The following is a 21,004-nucleotide window of genomic DNA, read 5'->3' on the forward strand; positions in this document are numbered from 1 at the left end:
TGCAAGAATTTTCTAAAAAATCATTCTTTATTTATTTGAGTCTGAAAACATGACATGTCAAAACACAGTAACATTTATTTTAGTTTTTCAAACTCTCAATGCAGGGGGAACAGAATGGTTTCACTGGTGTCCCTCTCTTCATATCCACACTAATTCAACTGATAATTTCCACAGTCTACAGTGCTACAAAAAGTACAACAATCATCCCCATGGGCCAAATGAAAAAACACCCATCAAGAATTCTGGGCTCAGAAGTACACAAGTATTCCTCTGTTTCAATCTGAGAGTAGGAATAATCAGATATCAAATATAATGTGAGCTCAGGGCCAATAGATGTATTTGTACTTATAAAAACATGTAGAAGAAAAAAAAAACCATACAACTAAATTCTGTTGATGCTTCTGTCAGTCCATTTTTGTGAAATCAACACAGATTGTATGAATGCTTGGTCCATGTGTGTGTGTGTGTGTGTGTGTGTGTGTGTGTGTGTGTGTGTGTGTGTGTGTGTGTGTGTGTGTGTGTGTGTGTGTGTGTGTGTGTGTGTGTGTGTGTGTGTGTGTGTGTGTGTGTGTGTGTGTACAATGAGTAAAAGTTTGTGTTTAGTCTGACTCTTCCTCTGAGCTGGCCGGTGTGGATGCAGCCTCCTCCTCTTCGTCATCTGACCCCTGGATAGAAAATGAAGATTTAAGTACACTGGGTGTGAAATGTGAAATAAAGACATGATCTCCTCTGTTACAGATGTCCACATCTAAATAAGAGAAATAATTACATTTTTTAGACAAAGGTTACACTTAAATCTAACTGTAGATTTACCTAAGTGTCTAAGTGAGAAACAAGGTAGCATTTGTAAGGTTTTATTAGAATATTATAACTTTGCCAAAAAAATGCCAGATGGAAAAATAGAATATCAACAAATCTAGTTAACCTTCCTGTTATGTTGCGGGTCAAATTGCCCCTGTTAAAAGTCTATTTTAGGCAATATATGTCTTCCAAATCAGCTTAATGCAGCATAAAAATCTGGGCAGCATGTGACAGAAGAGGCGTTGTGTTAATTTATCATCATCACTTCATAAAAATAAATAAAAATAAAAAGTAAAATAAAATAAACAAAAATCTGTCATATAAAACTATTGTATTTATATTTAGGGCTTTCCAATGTACATTAAAAAAAGTTTAAACGTGAATTTCATAAAAAAACGAGTGAGTTATCCTCATTGAACCATGATCTGTGAGAATTAAAAAAACACCAATGGACTAAATATTGATTTAAATGGTTAGTAATGGAGTTAGTAATGAGATTTAAAAAAAATGTGTGTTGGGATTTTTTGGGGTTCTGACACTTTTGGATAATTGAATATGCGCCGGGTCAAATTGACCCAGGAATATTATTGCTGTTCCAGAGAAATGAACATAACTCTTAAACTCTTGATTCAAAACGCTCCTAACAGTAAAATGTATGTTTCAGATGGTTGGGTTCAAAGTTAAAAATCCAGACTAGTTTTCCACAGCTTCATGTAGAGTTTGCTGTCAGTCTGCTTCATATGTATCATACACAAATATATTTTGGCTGTGTCTGAAACCATCCACTACTCACTTTGAAGTACACTATAATGGAAGTTTTCCATTTTGTAGTGCTGTCGGGATAATGTGTAAGAGTTAAAAGTAGTGTACTCATATCTTAAAATTACTTGGGTATGTGAAAATTGTGTGACAGCGGTGGTGTCACTTTTAGGGTTTGACAGTGTTTTCTGTATTGCACTGATGAGCTCACTATTTTGTCCACAATGGAGAACTCCATAGGGAGTAGTAATAAGTGAGTATATCATTTTATACAGCATTTGTCCCTAACTACTCTCTCTCCCTCTCAAACTCTTACCAATGTTTTCTTCAGATATCCATTTTTCCTTGGAGCTCATATTTCTTCAGCTAAAATCATTTCTAAAGTCCTCTTCAGGGTGCATTCACAGCCGAGTGGTTACAGAGCATGCCACACAGCCATCATGCTGCAAATTCCATTTAGAGCAGCAACCTTTGCTGCTTGTCATATTCTCTATCCCCTCCATTTCCTGTCTGCCTTTTCCCTCTCAAATGTCCAATTAAGGCAATTTGGACATCCAGATTCATGAAGACATGAAACGCTTTGAGATGAAAAAAAAAAAAGGCTGGTTCATGAGAAGCTCTTTATCCATTTGTTATAAACCCCAAATCAGTTTCCAGGAAACAGTAAACATTAGTGCAGTCTTTAAGCAGAGCTCCTGCAATAATTTAGGAACGCTAACACACACACACCCCCACCCCCACCCCCTCACACACACACACCCACGCATCACTCTATAAGTGTCGGGTTATTCTGTCCAGTAACACCTGCTTATCAGAAACACTCTGTGGACTACTTAATTTCCACAATGCCACACAAATCAATTTCTTTTTAACAAGATTAAAATGTTTGTGCTTCAATGCATATATCATTACATTAAATTGATACCAACATCAATCAAACTGACTGCAGCAAGTGAAGTCTGAGTATATCAGGATCAATCTCATAATGGTTCTTTCTGCAGGAACCATTACCCCTGTGATATCATTACTGGCTTTACCTTCTTCCTCTTTGCCTTGCTCTTGCGGTCAGAGTCAGATGAACTCTCCTCGCTGGTCTCGATGAACTCTTTACTTTTGAAGCTGTCGTTGCCTCCCCGCTCCTTGTCCTTATCTCCCCCTGCGGACTTCCTCTTCTTCTCCTCCTTCTTCCCTGCAGACTTTTTACTCTCCCTAATGGATGAAGAGTGGATGAAGAGTGGGAAGAGGAAAACAGTTGAGACTGGTGTTCTGTCAAGAAACAAAACATGACTGTAAATGTTGCGTGGCTTACTTTTTGGGACTGGAGGTTGCTCCTCCACCGCTCTCTGCATACTCTTTCTTTGCTTTGTCGTACTGCCTCTTGGCCTCTGCTGCCTTAGTGTCCCACTCCTAAAGAGGAAACAGAGGAATACATGAAGCATCATGACATGAATGATACTTGTTCCACATGACTTAAGATAAGCTTGGCCTCATCTCTGGAAAGAAGTACTGGCTGTCATGAAAACTTAACTGAAGTGGTTACACCACTCGAGTGTCCAAACCACAGAGTTCATATTGTTAAAATGTAAGCACTTAGGGAAACACACAGGTCTGATAACAGTGCATCCTTTATAATAATAATAATAGTGCATTTTATTTAAAGGTGCCTTTCTTGACACTTAAGGTCACCTTACAACATTAAAACAAACAGAGTTTAAATAACAAACAGTGAATAAAATACAATTTAAAAAGTTTTAAGTGAAGGGACAGTAGAGTTCAAATGGAGTAAGCCAGTTTAAACAGATGAGTTTTGAGTTTGGATTTAAAATGTGGGAGTGTGTCAGTATTACGGAGGTCAGGTGGGAGAGAGTTCCAGAGCTGGGGAGCAGAGCGGCTGAAGGCTCTGCTCCCCATGGTAACAAGGTGAGCAGGGGGGACAGTGAGGTGGATGGAGGGTGCGGACAGGTGTGGCAGTATGAAGGAGGTCAGAGAGATATGGAGGGGCGAGGTTGTGTATGGATTTGAAGGGGAGGAGAAGTATTTTATAGTTGATCAGGTCTGTGATGGGGAACCAGTGGAGCTGTTGCAGGATGGGTGTGATGTGGTGGATGGAGGCGGTGCAATGTGATGATATGGGCGGCTGAATTTTGAACCAGTTGTAGTTTATGGAGAGTTTTGTGGGGGAGGCCAAACAGAAGGGAGTTACAATAGTCTAAACGGGAGGTGAAGAGGCTGTGAACAAGAATAGTAGTTGAGTGGGGAGTGAGTGAAGGACGGAGACGGTTAATATTATGTAGGTAGAAGTAGGCGGACCGGGTGACTGGGTGACATGGGAGGTGAAGGAAAGGGTGCTGTCGAGGATGACACCCAGACTCTTAACCTGAGGGGAGGGGAAGAGGGACGAGTTGTTGATGGGAATAGAGAAGTTATGGAGTTTGTTTGTAGATTTTGTTCCAATTAAAATAAGTTCAGTCATATTGCTGTTTAATTTGAGGAAGTTTGAGGTGAACCAGGATTTTAATTCAAGGAGGCAATTGGTTAGGGAGGAAAGTGGAAGTGAAGAGTGGGGTTTGGTGGAGAGGTAGAGCTGGGTTTCATCCGCGTAGCAGTGGAAGTGAATATGATGTTTACGGAAGATGTGACCAAGGGGGAGGAAGTAGATGATGAACAGCAGGGGCCCCAGGACAGAGCCTTATAAGAGTTGCTCAGCTTTAAATGCAAACAATATTATTTAAGGAGCCTAACCTATCATTAACATGAACTCTTAGATAAGAAAAGTTCTATTAGATTACAGAGTACGAGTTAGTTCGACACAATATTTAGGTCTCACACAGAAAATCTATAATGAAAAAGCTGATAAACTTCACAACGTAGAGTTTGAAATCTGAAATGTTGAGTCATTTCCGTGTCTCACCTCCTTCTCCTCTTTGCCCAGTTGTCGCCACATCTCTCCAGCTTTCTTGGAGATCTCAGTGATGGAGATTCCTGGGTTCTCTGACTTGATGTGTTCGCGGCTTGCGTTGAGCCACAGCATGTAGGCACTCATCGGTCTTTTGGGGCCGCCCTTGTCTTTTTGCTTCTTCTTCTCCAAATAAAGAAAACACAGATTGTCAGATAAAACAAGAGTAGTTAAAATGGTTTAAACATACCCACTGCATGTGTTTATGAGGGCTTTTCTGCACAAACATAGCTTCTCTCATGTTTGTTTTTCTGTTCCTGTTGCTCTCTCACCTCCTTGCGTGGTTTCCTCTCTTTCTTCTCCTTCACCACTTTGGCTTTTTTGACTTTCTTCTTCTTTGCGCTCTCATTGTCACTGTCGCCTTCTTCATCACTGCTGTCACTTGCTGATGCGTTGCTGTCGTACCTGATTGATGGAGGTGAAGACGGAATAATAAATGTAAGTGAGGCCACAGAAAAGATGAGGCGGAAAAATCATGAAACAGCTTTTTATCACAGGTGAAAGAAAAAAAACAAACAGCAATTAGAAAAAAAGTCACTAACTCTTCTGCAATGTCATCATCCTCTTCTCCGGGGTTAAACGACTCATCTAAAAGTGAAAAAGAAAAGTCAAACAGCCGATCAAACCTTCTCCTCTCTTAAACACACCCTGTTTCCTCTACTTTGGTTTAACTGGGACAGTAACTCACCACTCTCTCCGTCTGATTCATCGCTGTCGTTGCCCTCCTCTCTGATTTTACCCTCGGCCTTCATCCTCTCCAGATAGGCGTCATGCTGGTCTTCGTCCGAGTCACTGTACTCATCAATGTTACCTTTCATGCCCTGAAAGTAACGCAAACACAGGAGTCTCTTTGATGACCTGATACCAACCAGTACGGATGATCAGGATTGTAGTTGATTTGTTTGTTCTTACTTGTTTGGTGTTGTATAAAATAAGACGATGTGTTGTATTTCATGTTTCATTAACATTATTCCTTATTCAGCTCATTTTATAGCCGCTCATCATCCAAGTCAGATTCAGCTAACTCTCTTTACGGCACCAGCTTGTTTTGAGTTATTCAAAGAGATGTGATGACCGAAGAAGGTGAGCTGTGATCATCAGAGTAGTGCAGCCTCTAAGAGACAAGTACACCGGCGGGCGTAGACTAAGTCAGTCGAATCTCTAATATTGGGCTAAACTATGACCGACTCTTTCAGTCGAACTTACACGAAGTTAGTGCTGGGCGATATTGAAAATTATGTTATCAGGATAAAATATTTCATATTCATAAATATCAAATCATTATTTCATTTAAATTTAAATGCAGATTTTTGGTCCTGAGTGAAAGTTGAAGAAACCAGACAGTTTGTTAGTTTGTATCTGGGTTTAGTTTTCTGATGAACTTCTTGAATCCATTATTTCTGACGGTGCTAACAGGAAGCAGGTCCTTTGTGTAAGATGAGATTTTTGTGAAATTTTAGTTTGTAGATTCTTATTTTTCTCAGATTAAGGTTATTTACATAATTTGATTTACATTTACAACAAAGATATATCGAATTGTATACTGTGTATCAGTTTAGTAGAATATTTTTTTGAGTTGTGCTCTCCCTGTTAAGATTACTAAGGGTTACAAGCAGAGTGATGTTGTTTCCCACAGTGCAGTGAATGCATCACGGTTATTCAGTGTTCAGTTGTCCTATGGTCGTGGTGGACATTTAACTTGCTAGAAATGAACAACAGAAGTTGTCTCTGTGCTCTTCCTTTACCCACATCCTGAAAGTTTATTTAATGAAGTGTATTAAGTTAAAAGTAAATGCAGAGTCGACTCAGTGTCAGACTACATTCCGCGCCGAACGTCTTTAAGCCCTGCCTACCTCTCAACCTGCGACATGATTGGCTGTTCAATGCCGTCTTCTTTGTCTGTCAAATGTTGGGTGGCAACTAGCGTTTAAGGCTCATTTGTGTCCCCCTCCATTAAGTGGCCGGGGGGTGTAATTGCATGTTTATTTATTTTATCGAAAATGTTTTATATTTATATCAAGAAAAATTATATCGCGATAATTATTGTTATCGAATTATCGCCAAGCACTACACCAAGTGCACCAAACTAAACTAAGACCGGTCATAGCTGTGCCCAGCCTCATCATGTGTGAAGTAACACACTTCCATTCACTCTTTTCTTCCGAAAAAGGAAATGAAGAGCAGGCTCATTCATTATCATTGACCTACAATGCTGACCCTGTCACTGTAGCAACAGATGGCCATATGACTGTCGAGTCTGCGCTTAGACTTTGTTGTCAGTCAGACCAGGAAGTCCGACAGCACTAAGACTAATCAAATCAGCTCTGTGCATGTTAAGGCAGCCGTCAGGTCGACAGCTGTGTTGATAGTTAAATCAAACCCAAAGCCCCCGGGCCACACATTAGTCAGCATGATGCAAACAAACACACACTCTCAGTTATCAAAGTCACACCCCTCCTTCAACCAAAAGTGCCAGGATTAGACAAAAATTACTCAGAATTTATCACATTCACCAAAATTCATATTGATATCATCCAACCCAAAACCAAGATTATAAGACATGACCCTCAGTATCTCACACACGCAGCACGCCATGCAAGCAGGAACCACTCCACACTGGTAAAATCAACACCCTCGTCCACACGTGACGCCCATTACCATACCCACCTTCTTCTATAGGGGTTACAAGGACAGACACACAGGAGAAGGGCAACAAGCATCAATATCTTTGACGGAAGTTTCACATAACTTTAAATATCTTTTCTTACAAACATTGAAAGGTGTTAAATGAAAAAGTGATTACCTCTTTAAAGCCTCGGTTTTTGATGTTGAGCTTCTTGGCGTTAACAAAGTCAAAAAGTTTGCCGTACTCTTCCCTGGAGAAACAGACGAGGACAGAGGTTATGACAACATTATTGCAGCTCTGCATAAACAACATTGATTTTAACTGCTTGTTGTTGTTGTTACAGTTAAAATCTAATATTTATTATCCATTAGTATTCAGACTTTTTGAAACTCCACAATAGTTCAGACTAGGGCTGTACGATAAATCGATTTTAATCAATTGATTTGCATTTTTGGTTTCAGGCGATTAATAAAAAAAAAAGAAAACTAGATTTTCTCCGTAACCTCCTCCACTGCTCAGCTATCTGGCCAAGAAATACCTCTGTATTCTGCAACAAGTGCCCTGTCAGAGGGGGGTTTTAGTGTGGGGGCATTGTTACGTGCAACAAGATATGCTTCAAGCCAGAGGCAGGAGGCAGTAGACAGGCTGGTCTTTCTTCCCAAAAATATTTAAGGAAGAAATAATAATTCTAGAAAATACTTTTTTTTTTTTTCCAGAGGAGGTACTTTTATTTTTACTTTTTACAAGCAGTTTTGGTTCATGGTGCTTAATGTCACAGTCAAAGAAATGATTATTTTCATCTGTTTTTCTGTTTAATTGGGGATTTTTGTTCTATTCTATGCAGATACTCTGACATATCTTACTGTTGTGTGACATTTTTGAACTGTCTGCAAAAATCTAATAAAAAGATATGGAAAAAAAAAAGATTATTTTCATGTCTCTTTAAGTTGTACTGTAGCTTTGTTTCAAGCTAGACATCTAGCTGAAAATTATACTGCTTTAATTACTATGGTAGTGTCTACCATTTTGTTACAGGCACATTTCTAGGCTTGTATTTGTTTTCAGAGGCCTTAAAATATATATTGTGTTTGAATTCAATGTTAGCGAAACTACATAATGCACTTTTAAAGAAAAGTTTACAATGTGCACTTTTTTTAGGTACAGTGTGTGGACATAGGACTATTTAGCAATGTCTTAACAGTCAGATTTTAATCTGAAACGCTTCCTTGCCCACCTCTCCTGTGAAACAACAGTGGCCTTTAATGAAAATAAGTTCCTGTGATGTATGATAAGTATGATACTCCATTTGTCAAGTTTTTACCATCAAAAAAGGTCTATCAGTAAAATGAATATGGTTTTCCATACCTCCCAAGTCTGTTTGGTCACTATGTACTGCACACTGTACCTTTAAGGGGAAATTCCATCTGCCTTTGTCAAATGTTATTGATAAAATAAAATCAAAAATTGTTGTTAGCCATTTGTAGTTTTCTTTTTTCAGGAGAAAAACACAAAATTGATTAAAATTGTAAATTGAGTTTTTTGTAAAAGAAAATCTGGCATTTTATTCCTAGGCCATATCGCCGAGCCCTAGTTCAGTAAAGTCTTTTTTTTTTATATGCTTTAGCCCTCTTTGGCTGGAAAGTGTTAGCCATTTCGACAGGGACAAAAAAAACAACAAGAAAAACCCTTTGACCCTATTCTATCAGCAAGCAGTCTAGCATTTCTGAGATACGTATAGAGACGTTCTGCCTGTAAATGAATGAATATTAAGGTCAAAGCCTCGATAAGGTTTGACCCATACCTTCACACATACCAGAGGACTTTGGAAAAACTTCAAAGATAATGAATGAATGAATGAACGAATGTCTTCCTATATGATCAATATAGATGTTATATGTGATCATCCGTCGGCTCGTGTCTCCTCACCTCTCGATGCTGCTGAAGGTGTACTGATTCCCCTGCTTTGTCTCAATCTCAAAGTCGAAGGATCTCGTTGTGGTGGTGCCTCTGGCGAAGTTGACGCAGGAGATCTCTTCAAAGCGCAGGTGCACGGGGGGCTTGTGGACGTAGATGAAGCCCCTCTCCAGAGGGTAGAGGAGGCCAGAGGAGGCCTTGTAAGAGCAGGTGATGCACTGAGCCCCAGAATGGCTGTGGAAGATTAAAGCCCATTAGCAAGACTTATATTTAGGGTTTTAAGTTAGATTTTTTGAATATGCCCTCTTTTGGGTTCTTACCCCTGGAAGTTTCCAGGCACAGTGATCTTGCGGTTGACAAGGGCCTTCATCACCCTGCTGACCATCTCATACAGAGAGCCTGACATGTTTTTACTGAGTTTACCATCAAAACGGCGCTCCACGTCCTCTCTGTTGGACAAAGAGAAGATGAGACAAGGTGTTGTGATCCTGAAAGTCAATTGGAAGCAAAGCAAAGAACATAGGAAGCTCCTGATTCTAAAGATAATACATGACAATTACTCCTTCAGCTCTCTGGCTTCCTCTAGTGGATACATGATTCATTACATGAAGAAGAGCATCAACAGTGTAACACCACAACACATTTTTGGCTCATTTTGCACCTACTACATGCAGCCCATAAAACCATGGTGTTCTTACTCGCTCATGTTGAGAGTGAGGCTGAGGTCCTCTTCTTTAGAGAAGAGCAGGATGAGAAAGTGATAGCGGGTCTGACCCTGCTTGATGGGAGGATCCAGACTGATCTATTAAGACAACACAAAATGGTAAGAAAGAGCAACAGACAGCAAGGACAAAAACAATCTTTTTCTGGGGTACAAATAAAGTATACTTACAACAAAGAACATCTGCCTCTGATCCTTGTGTGGCAGCAGGAATAGGCGAAGCACGGTGGTGTAGGGAATCTTGTAATCAAAGGTCTTACCGTGGAGGTGAAGGAAAGTTGGGTAGATACGGATGTCGTATCTATTTTAGGAAACAAGAAACGTCATCGAAAAATCAACAGTACTTAAGTCATAAGTCATGTTTGGGCATTTAACTATCCGGGGTGGCTTCCATGGTTATGTTCAAAAACATGTCCAGGTTAGCTTCTGCTTGAAGAGATAACATAAGTGAGGACATCTGTGACTTAGTTTGTGTGGATACTTTACCTTCCTCTGGGTGTGAGACACTGCAGCTCTTTGAAGATACACACAGCGTCTCCTGTGGCCTGGATCACATCAGCCTTAGATAACACACTCTGGGCAAACGCCTGTTAGACACAGACACAGACAGACACACAGACAGACACACAGACACACACAGAGACACACAGAGACACACACACAGACACACACACACACACAGACACACACACACACACACACACACACACACACACACACACACACACACACACACACACACACACACACACACACACACACACACACACACACACACACACACACACACACACACACACACGGCATCAGTTTTAATTGTGATTACAAACCAAACACAAAATAGAAGAGAGAAGGAGGCTGTCTTCCTTTACCTCCACAGGGTCTTGTCTTTCATCTGACTGGCTGGGCGGGACATAGAATCTGACCTCCATGAGGGAGACCTCTGTGTCATCATTCTGGTGAAACTCCAGAGTGACTTCATTTTTCCCAGTAGCACACTGGGACACGTTGGACAGCGGGACCTCAAACGCTGTATTGTCATTTACATCGAAGGATAACAGTGGGCCTATACAGAGAAACAGGGAACGTATGAGTGATAGAGTAATATTTATTATCAGATTTAAGACCCTTACATACTCTTTGGGTGAGCTTCAGACAGGTTGAGCTTAATTCCCACAGTAAAGGCTTTGAACTGTCTTTTCTTTAGCGCTCACTTGGACTGAAAGTGTTGAATCACTGAAAACTGATCTGGCATTGGTAGCTGCACATTTCCAAACTGCTTCTAGTATTCAAAGCCTTACACAGGACTTCCAACAGATCCGTCTGCGATCCGCATCGCTCCGGTCCGTGCTCTCTCGTCCATCAACCCCCACGCTTGCGTTTTCAGAACGCAGCACGGAGCAGGAAAGCCAGACATCTGGAGTCATGTGACCAAGGTTTTCCCACGGCAATCACTGAATCAAGGACTCTCCTCCTCCTCCCCTCATTCATGTAATCTTTATCAGCCTCTGAAAATCTCTGACCTGATGACTCCAGGCCTGCCTCTGCTTTAAATGACTTTTTTTTGTCATAGTTAAGTTAAAAACGATCTATCGATAACACAGAGTGTTTTATTAACTTAACTGGGTTTTTATTTTGTTTTGGTGCCTGACTTCCTGTCCCGCTCCATCTGCTCTGTGCTGAATTGATATGTTGTGCTACGGCGTCCGGCAAACCTGCCAGATCAGAGATGCAGCCGGAACGCAACAGGGGGGGTTAACACATTGGCTAGAATAGAAACCTATCAGATCCGGTGCCGTGACGGATCGGAGACGGACCGGACACGAATCTGGTGGAATTTGGCCTTTATGACTCATTACCACAACAATTGTTAGAGAAAGTGAATGATCAGGGTGTACAGAGGCCTGCTGGTGAGGATTTATTGGGATGTATATGTTGGGGTTTTTTTACCTGAAAACTTTGCTGTTCCCCAGTTCCATCCTTTGACACACATGTCCTTCTCTGACAGCTCCACCTTGTAGTTGGCCTTGAAAAACTCGGAGATCTTCTCCAGGTCCTGAGGGATAGAAGGTAGGAGTTACAGTAGAGCAGTGGAGGCGGGGTTAAGAGGTAAAGCAGAAAATTAAGTTGACAGGAGAAGAAAGGTTGAAAAGAAAAAGGGAGGAATAAGAAATGTAAAAAGTAAAAGACTTTAAATAAGTGAGGCAGTATTAGAGCGGTGCAGCATGCGTCAAAGCTAAGACAAACACCCTCCAAAGGAGTGAGGGGATTGAGGACTAATTAATCACAACATAATTATAACCGCGCCCGCCACTGAGACCGTTAGGGAGCAGTGGAGGTGAATGTAATCCATCCACCCTGTCCGTCCTTCGCCCCTCCACACTGCCGCTGACAATCAGCCTGTTTATTTATCCTGCAGGCCTGCTTACAACTGGAGAGGACACACACTCACACAGTGTGACAAACACATGCTCAATCACACACACAGGCACTGTCCTAGGATAACACACACAAACACACACACACATGTGGAAGTGATTGTAGTGTGTGAGTGTGTAGTGATTGAGACTCTGTGGGAATAGAGTTTATGCACCTGGATATCTGCCTGTCCATAAGGTTATTACAGCCAATTAGAGCCCAGAGAGTCAATGTGTGCAAGTGTGTGTGTGTGTGTTTCTGCAGTGCAGTTCATCAGCGTCTTAGAGAGCCTGGATTAAGACGTCGTTTAGATGGGGAAGCATGTGTGACCACATGTGGAACTTCATAAAAAAATATGCTGAAGCGCCTGTTTGTGTTTATGTGTGGATGTGAGTCCTCATCAGGCCTGCTGTTGAGTGTTTCTTAACTCCTCATTACAGTTTTTGGCAGATTTGTTGTTGTTCAGCTCATTTAATTGTAATAAACACAGGCCTCCCACCACACATGTGCTCTCTCACACAAACACACACAAACACACACATACACACACACACCCAACAGAACCATCCTCAGTTGACATTTATGACTACATTTTGCAACCAGCTCCATTAACACTTTGTGCACAAAGAGTCGTTTTGAAGGAGAGGGGGCTCCGACCGTTATAAAGAGAAAACAGGGAAACTTCGCCTCCGTCTCTTTCTGGGGTCTGGCATCAAACACACTTACTTCATCAGTTTTGGAGTTCACATAACTACTGTACTGACTTTCTGCCTTACGATGCCTGAGTGTTGCACTTTAAAAAAAAAACCATTTCTGCACCTTTATTTGAGAATAAAAAACAAATTAACAAAAGCCTTTTGTTTAAGTAGCAAGAGAACAACTGGAGCGATAGTTTTACTTCACTACTTGCTTTACTGTCGCTTTGTTGAAAAGTGCTATTCATACGTGACAAACAGGAATAATGAGGAGACATGATGTCTTCCATTACTTTAAATCAGATATGAGAGATTTACAGCCCCAATAAATGATTATCAAATTAGCTATAGATTGATTTTCTAATGAACTTATTGTCACTTTGACTCTACAAAGAACATCAGGCTGCAGTAGTAATTAGGGATGCACTGAAAATTCGACCACTGAAAAAGGCCAAAAAGTGCATTTTCGTTTTTCGGCCGAAATACTTTCATCATCGAAACAACACGACCGAAACAGAATGTTGTGATGACACAAGCAAAAAACGCGGCCAGTACGCGCTTGTCTGGATAAGAACCAACATGTCTGCGTCTGTTCTTCCTTAAACTGCAGCACTAAAGCGTCTTCAAAGAGGTTGAGATGGACCACGGAGTGAAAACAATGAAAAGTGGACTCTTAGAGTCTGTCAGCACACGTTTCACTAAGATCTATTCACATCCTCTGCACTTCATTGTGACTGTAATTGATCCGTGTTATAAAGACCATTACTTGTATGGATGCACTGATCCAATCCTGGTATCGGATATCGGCTAGATCGGCCTCAAAAAGCTAGATCAGATATCGGTGACAAGGGGCCGATATTTAGTGCTGATCCATATGGCAGATCTATTCATCTGTGCATTTTTGCCCGGTAGAGTAATAATGTATTGAATGATTTTAATAGCCCTCCTCCCTGCCACAGGTACACTGTACTTTTGTGGGAAACACTATGTTGACATATTTTTAAATTTCTCATTTGAAGCAGTTTTTTTATACAGAATATTTAATTCCTCTTATCCACTGCTGAGGTTTAAAGTTGAATTGTAATATCTGTTGGTTATGAAGATCGGATCGGCTAGTATCTATATCGGCAGATACCAAAGCCCAGGTATTGATAGCGGTATCGGGACCAAAAAGTAGGATTGGTGCATCCCTAATTACTTAGATGTGGGAATAAACCAGCGTGCACGAGAAATGATTCAGGCCGCGATGGATGCAGAGAACCCGCTTGGAGACAGAGAAGTGCACAGCGCAGGAGAAGGAGAACAGAGTGCAGAAAAAAGGACTCGTCTCTCTGAACCAGATTAGGGGCATGCACCCTCGTTCTCTGATATGTTCATTCAGATCCTTGATTTTAGTGAGGGTAGTACACAGTCAGAGCCATAAATGCAATGGTAGGGGAGACCGGGGAAAGTTGTAACATTTTTGACACTTCTCTCTATAACTTTGAGTTCTTTTAACCCAGTGTGTTCAAACTACTATACAAGCTATCTGCAACTAAACTGAGCATGTGCAGAGTGAATCAGGTGATACATAACTTGTTCCTGATTGGAGCAAGTGCAAGTGTTACAACTGTCACTGGTCTCCCTACTAATAATTGGCATAATAATTTATTTAGGTGTTTCGGTTTTCGGCCTTTGTTTTCTCATTTTCAGTTTCAGCCAAAAATATTCATTTTGGTGCATCCCTAGTAATAATCAGTTTCGTATCTGTTGCTGTGGAGAGACATTAATCTAACGACATTAATATTTCATTTTTGGCCTTCTCAAAGAAATACGACGGGCTTCTCTCTCCACACTTCACTTAATGCCACACACTCCATGTGTATGATGGAGCCATGGGCTGATTACGTACTACTCATGAACTACATGAAGAGTCATACACGCCTGCTCCCCCAGCAGAAAGTTTCTCTCTGGTAGAGAGCCAACGTCTTGCTAAAGGATACTTTATTGGGACAGATGCATCAAAGCTTCTGTACGGCTCGCCAGCAGCTAAACCTCCAGCCAACTTCCGATTACTGACACTGGCTGTGGGATAATAAACAATGACATCACGCCCTGCTCTGGGACAAGAGAATCCATCTCTCCCCCAAAAAATATGCTGATTAACCCCAGGAGACGCATCCACTCAGACTCCAGGTTTCACCCGCTCCTCAGTCCCAGTTTTATAACTTGCGTGCTGACGATCCCCACACACTCAGAGGAGCAAAGAAAAAACACAATGATAAAAAACAAACACAACCGCAGTTTTTTTTCTTTCTTGTCTGTCCTCTGAGCCAAATTGTTTCAGTGGATTGACATAAACACTGACTCACATGAGCCGATGATTGCACTGTTTATGGAACACACATGCTAGCGCTGGTTTCCCTCATTAATCCCATTAGGAGCTCTGGAGAGAAGCGCCGACTCATTCACACACTTTTGTTCGCAACACACATATACACACACACACGCACATGCTCAGGTGGTGGCCTTTTCACAAGATGGTAGCCCTTTTCTTTCAGTGGAAAACGTCAGATACATGATGGAGGTTGTTTATCCTGGGTGCTCTTGCTTTTGTTACATCACTTTTTATAAACACAGAGCTGAACGACCCAGCAGTGTGTGTCAGCCTGTAATATTCCACTGTTGCCTTGTTCTCCTCGGTGTAAGGTAACAATTATTTCCCAGAAACAGAAAAACGCTACCAGGGGGAGAGATTTAGAATCATTGACGTTTCACAACCAGAAAAAAAGAGAAGGTCAGGGTGAAGCTTGAGAGCCTGATGAGTCTTCTGAAGCTCAAAGCACTGCTTGACTACACAAAGATACTTCATGTATTTGCAGCCTGAAGTTACTGTTAGTGAAAAACATGATGAAACTAAAACTCACGGTGTCCCTGAAGCCGTCGTATTTGTAGACGAGTCCTGAGCTGGTGCCCAGTTTGATGCCATGACCTAAACACACTCGTCTCCACTGGGCCAGGTTGAGCTCAGCGGCCGGGATACTGTCCACCTTCCCCGTCTTGCTGCTCTTATAAACCACATTCTGCTTACTGAAGCGCAGCCGCCCATCATTCTATGGAGACAGAACAGGAACAGGTCTTGTGTTAGCACTGTTATTTGGACCTTCTTTGGGAGAGTTTGTTCAAATAGGAAGCTGAAAAGAGACGTTTGAAATTTGATCATTCAACTGACAAAACACATCAGGCTTGTTTTTAAAGGGAGTCACTGGAGTGTTTCCCCTTGCAGCCTTGTGGGGGGGCGGGGGGGAGCAGACAGACTTTTTTCAGATATCTGTAACAGTTTTTTTTATTACCAAGTATTAAAATCATCAACATTTCACTCTTTTAACACTTTTGCTTTTGTAATATCTTAAGCTAAATAATCTAGCCTGCAAAAAAGTCAAAAGAAAACATTCTTCATGTGACCACTAAATATCTGATTCTCTTAATTCAAATAAAAAATGCCACAAACGCAAAATACAGGTCTGCATTGCACTTTTACAACAGTCCCTGAATGCACCAGCAGGCGCAGGACAGACAGTCAGCTCACGGCACTCTTTCATGCCAAGGAGTTGATCAAAACTTAATAAATGTGTCTGATGTATCACCAAACTGGATTAAATCAAGCTCTAGATGCAGAGCTTTTTACGGTGAGAGCGGCAAAAAACATGAAAAGTCAAATATTAAACAGACGTCCCCCGGTTGTGTCTGTGTCTCTAACGCACACCGGGGGTAAAAATCCTCAATGAAGAGACTGGTTCATACAGCATACCTGCTGCAGGTAGAGACCAAGCTAACACTGCGCCCCTCCAATAATAACTCAGCCAGGTACAGGAATGCATAGCTTTAATTTCTAAAGATTAGACGCACAGCGGGGAAAATATGAACTCTTGATGTCCGACGGTCGGCCACTAAAGTTTTCATCCGAGTCTGTTTAATCAGTGATGCACTTTAGCTGGTCATAGGCTCGTTTTCGTCATGAAAAAATGAGTTGTTGATGAACATTTATCGCATCATTGTGCTGTGATGTGTATATATGAGCGTACCAGGGCAGAACTCTGCCATGTGTGCCATTAGTCTGTTTAATAAAAGAACAAGTTTAAGACCTGATCTATAAGAGAGGTAACCCTGAATTACTTCTGCTGTGATCTGGCGCTGTATAGAAAATAAAATATACTGAACTTCCAAGGAGCCCCCCCCCCCCCCCCAGTGTAATGGTAGGGGAAACACTGCACTGTCTCAGTAATTATTTAAGGCAGTTATTCCTTGGTGCCAATACTTTCCATGTGAGCATTTTATGGTTTTGTGAGTCATGACACTAAACTAATGTTTGGCTTTCAGACATAACAAGTAATTTGAAGCGGTCAATTTGGGCTCCTGTAGTTTTCCCTAACTTAATGTTTTTTGACAGAAAGACTACACAAGAAACTGAAAGGCGTAATCATGACCTGCTATTTGAAATGATTCAAGCCTTTTTTTGTTTTACTCTGATTAAAAGATCTTAAAGCTCATGACAATTGGACATCCAATATCTATTTATCAGAATATTTCCTCAGATCGATCCAAAAAAATGATTCAAAGTACAGAAATGCCCAACCTCTGAAGAGTATTTTCATTTATAGGGATGTAATGATATTATCAATTTCACACTACTGCAAGAACTCAAGTGTCTTGATACTGTAGCTCTTGATGCTATGACACCTGCCTCAGTCCCCTCCTTGAATTGATTTGTCTTGAGAAATTTCTCAAGGCTGCAGTCATCCCAAGGCTTGGGTACCAAACACCTTTCATTCAAGGGACGATGTTGAATACGATGAAGCATTCATTTTAACACAGCCTGAGTTTGCAGGAATGCATTGTATTCAACATGCTGTTCTCCTCCAAAGATGTGGTTGTATGTCTTGAACTAGACCAAGAGATCCAGTGTTTATACTGTTCAAAAAGTCATTTACTCAAACTCAAAATGAAATATGCTGATATTTTGAGATGTTGTTTTTCAGTTTTTGAGCTGTAGACTATAATTATCTAAATTAAAGTAGTGTGTATCTAGCATATGTCAAATTTGGACTTTATTCAACAACTGCTGGAAAATGTTAAGTATCGAATGATTCCACAAAATTCTAACTTGTTTGAGATGCACTTGTAGAATATTGCTGGGAACAAACGTCAGCTGATATCCTGCCGGTTTGAAGTCTTGTTAACCACTTGTTAGCTCTTGTACTCTGAACCATTGTTTCCCACTTTCAACTCACACACGTTTGCTTATTTTACCCCAATATATTATATCCATGATATACACAACTGATGAGGATACTAACCCAGGAGCCTTTGACCTCCTGATAGATCTCGTTGAACTCCAGTGTGTCTCCCATCTCGGCCACAGGCGATGTCTGTTGCTCTGCAGACAGACAGAGAGAGGCAATTACATTAGAGTTATACAAACAAGGATCCTGTAGATCAAGCATGAAATATATCTCCTATTTCCCATTTGATAGAGTGCATATATCTTAGAATTGTCTTTTCATTGTTCACTGAATTGTTTCAGCTTTTGATCATATTAGAGATGTGACGCTAGCGAACGAGTCGGTTTTTTGAACAGCTCTTTTTTTTAAAGGTATATTTTGGGGCATTTTTGCCTTTATTTACAGGACAGCTGAAGAGAGACAGAAAATGTGGGGAGTGGAGAGTGGGGGAAGACATGCAGTACATGGTCGACCAGCCGGGAGTCGAACCGGCGACCTCTGCAACGAGGACTATAGCTTCTGTACGTGGGGCGCTTAGTCTGCTAGGCCACCAGCGACCCTGAACAGCTCTTTTAAGTGAACGATGAGAACCAATTTGCAGTTGCGAGCCGTTCATTTGGGAGTCGTTTTTATATGCAGATTGCCCACGCTGCCTTCACGCATCACCTGCGTTCCCCATGAGTCTGAGTTGTCACGCTGCCTTCACGTGAACGACCAATGCCATCTCCGAGTATGAGTTGTCCACAGCAGGCTCCATGCATGTGAATGCGCCTATATATCTATTCGCAGCTAACTTCTTAGAGAGAAGTCGCCTCAAGCCAAAGGATAGGAAGGAGAGGCTGTAGAACCCACAAAGGATGCAACTGCTTTTTTATTTCCGGGATGTCTTTAATTTTGTTCACACTTATTGTCTACACTTTGTTATTGTTTACATTGTTTTGATGTGGATACGAGTCAAGGAGCTGAGCTCCTGTTTGTAAAGTAGTTCAGGTGTGGAAAAACCAGGTGGGGTAGTACAATTTTGCATTCACATTTTTATAATGTCCTTTATTGTAGTTTAATTTATGTTTTTTATATGCAAATATATTCATTGTTTTTATGTTTTTTTGTGTATTGTGAAAATGTTCTTGGGTGGAAAATGTTACAGTAATGTTGTTTTGCACAGAAGTTACCTGTAGCCTGTGTAGTTTTTACAGTGCCACAAAGTTTTTTAGGTGAGGGAAAATTCAAAATATGGATCTCACTGTCCAAGCATGGGGATATGGCACCATCTTATGGAATGTTTACAATGCCAAATTAAAATATAATCAATATTTCAGAATAATTCGCACCAATAGAGTATATATATATATTTGTGGGATGTGTAAGTTTGAAGAAGTCTTTTTATCAAATCTTCTCTGATAAAAACGAGCTACCCCTGGCTGACTTCTAAAAATAAATAAATATAACAATGAGCCAAGGAGCCAGTCTTTTGAACGGCTCTTTGAAAAGGAACCGCTCCTCAAGATCCGGTTCCCTTCAAAGAGCCATAAATCCCATCTCAAATAGAGACTGCATATATCTGAAATTTGTCTTCTCGTTGTTCACTGAATTGTTTCAGCTATTGATCATATCCCCTTGGAAAGTTTGACAACATTTCGATGATAACATGACTGTGCAAACCCACAATGACTGAGCCAAACTCTGACTGAGTCAGACAGAAGACAGACAGAGAGTGATAAACCTACAGCTCTGTTATGGTCTGGGTTATAAAGGCACTTTGTGGTAAAGTAGATACAATACAGTATTTTTCCAGTTAACTTTGGTTTATTTTGCAATATTCTCACTTCTGATAAATCCACTCCTCTCACGGCTCACATCTCAGAGCTAGGTGAACTAGCACACTGCTTATATCGTGGACTGTAAGATGTTATGTTATAAATTGCGGATTTAGAGGTAACTTCTATCGTTTTCTTTCTTCTAACACAATACATCTGTTCATAAAAGTCAGGCTCGACAGTCTTTTTGTACACAGAAAGGCTCAATCAATGTGATCTATGAACCATGCTGCACGGTTCACAATAGCTAGGCTACACTGAATTGCCCCGGGTGCGCTTCTTTTACTAACCGATGTTACACTGACTCTTTCCTCTGACACAGGCTGAGGAGAGACGTGTCTACACCGCCCCGCAGGGACAATCCGCACATCAAACCGAGCGCTCCAACAGAGGTAGGCCGGTGTAAAGAAATGTTAAGATACTTAAGAGTTTGTTTTTGTAAGTGAAATAGCTCGATATGAAGCACGTAGGTGAACTGTACTTGGAGATCATATACATACACTCCTAAATGAGTTCCAAAAGAAGAGACAAACACACATTTAGAAAACTTCTTACTGTCAATGTGATGAGCAGCTTCGCCTGTTTCCCGCGTGTAGCATCGGGAGCTAGCACTACGTCACAGGAAACAGCAAGGGGGTGATTAATTTTACTTCCGGTTTAGTGCCAAATTTTTCTTTTTTAACCCTCCTGTTATGTTCTTTTCTCTCGTTTTTAAAAATTAAAATTCATGTTAAAACTTTTATAATGTACATTGGAAAGCCCTAAATATAAATACACCAGTTTTACATGACATTGATTTTTTCTTTCTATTTTGTATGAAGTGATGTTGAGAAATTAACACAACCATACTGTCACATGCTGCCCAGATTGTAATGCTGTATTTAGCTGGTTTGGAAGGCATATATTGCCTAAAATATACTTTTAAAAGGGTCAGTTTGACCTGCAACATCACAGGAGGGTTAAATGAATGTTTTCTGTTCTGTGTTTTGGGATTCATCAATTTCTGTTGTATACAAACTGTCTAAGTACTTCTGAC

The 21,004-nt window shown here is 40.8% G+C and overlaps 1 protein-coding gene across 4 annotated transcripts; it reads right to left on the reverse strand.

Moving 5' to 3' along the window:
- Nucleotides 1–8: 8 nt before the first annotated feature.
- On the reverse strand, nucleotides 9–20,641 carry ssrp1a (structure specific recognition protein 1a). Of its 4 annotated transcripts, none has more exons than XM_034690084.1 (19): nucleotides 20,524–20,641; nucleotides 18,227–18,306; nucleotides 15,797–15,982; nucleotides 11,728–11,833; nucleotides 10,650–10,843; nucleotides 10,264–10,364; nucleotides 9,949–10,078; nucleotides 9,755–9,858; nucleotides 9,377–9,505; nucleotides 9,069–9,290; nucleotides 7,320–7,392; nucleotides 7,184–7,189; nucleotides 5,205–5,337; nucleotides 5,059–5,104; nucleotides 4,789–4,921; nucleotides 4,472–4,639; nucleotides 2,870–2,967; nucleotides 2,598–2,769; nucleotides 9–665 (listed from the first exon to the last, which is right to left on the reverse strand). In XM_034690084.1, exons 2-19 carry the CDS (start codon nucleotides 18,278–18,280, stop codon nucleotides 600–602), a joined length of 2,121 nt encoding a protein of 706 aa, XP_034545975.1. In that variant the 5' UTR covers nucleotides 18,281–18,306; nucleotides 20,524–20,641; the 3' UTR covers nucleotides 9–599. The 4 variants fall into 4 exon arrangements, with proteins under 4 accessions (XP_034545975.1, XP_034545974.1, XP_034545977.1 ...); XM_034690083.1 differs by having other exon boundaries at nucleotides 4,472–4,642; XM_034690086.1 differs by lacking the exon at nucleotides 7,184–7,189.
- Between the last annotated feature and the right edge of the window lie 363 nt (nucleotides 20,642–21,004).

Source organism: Notolabrus celidotus, chromosome 8 (assembly GCF_009762535.1).
Source record: "Notolabrus celidotus isolate fNotCel1 chromosome 8, fNotCel1.pri, whole genome shotgun sequence".
In the NCBI taxonomy this organism is placed as follows: domain Eukaryota; kingdom Metazoa; phylum Chordata; class Actinopteri; order Labriformes; family Labridae; genus Notolabrus; species Notolabrus celidotus.

Bases quoted from the DNA above. Each gene is read 5' to 3' on its own strand.
- ssrp1a (XM_034690083.1), bottom strand. From the start codon at position 18,280: ATGGGAGACACACTGGAGTTCAACGAGATCTATCAGGAGGTCAAAGGC. The intron at 10,844-11,727 runs GTAAAAAAACCC...TTCTCTGTATAG, and splicing joins GGGAACAGCAAAGTTTTCAG to GCCCACTGTTATCCTTCGAT. The intron at 666-2,597 runs GTAAAGCCAGTA...TTTTCTATCCAG, and splicing joins GCAAGGCAAAGAGGAAGAAG to GGGTCAGATGACGAAGAGGA.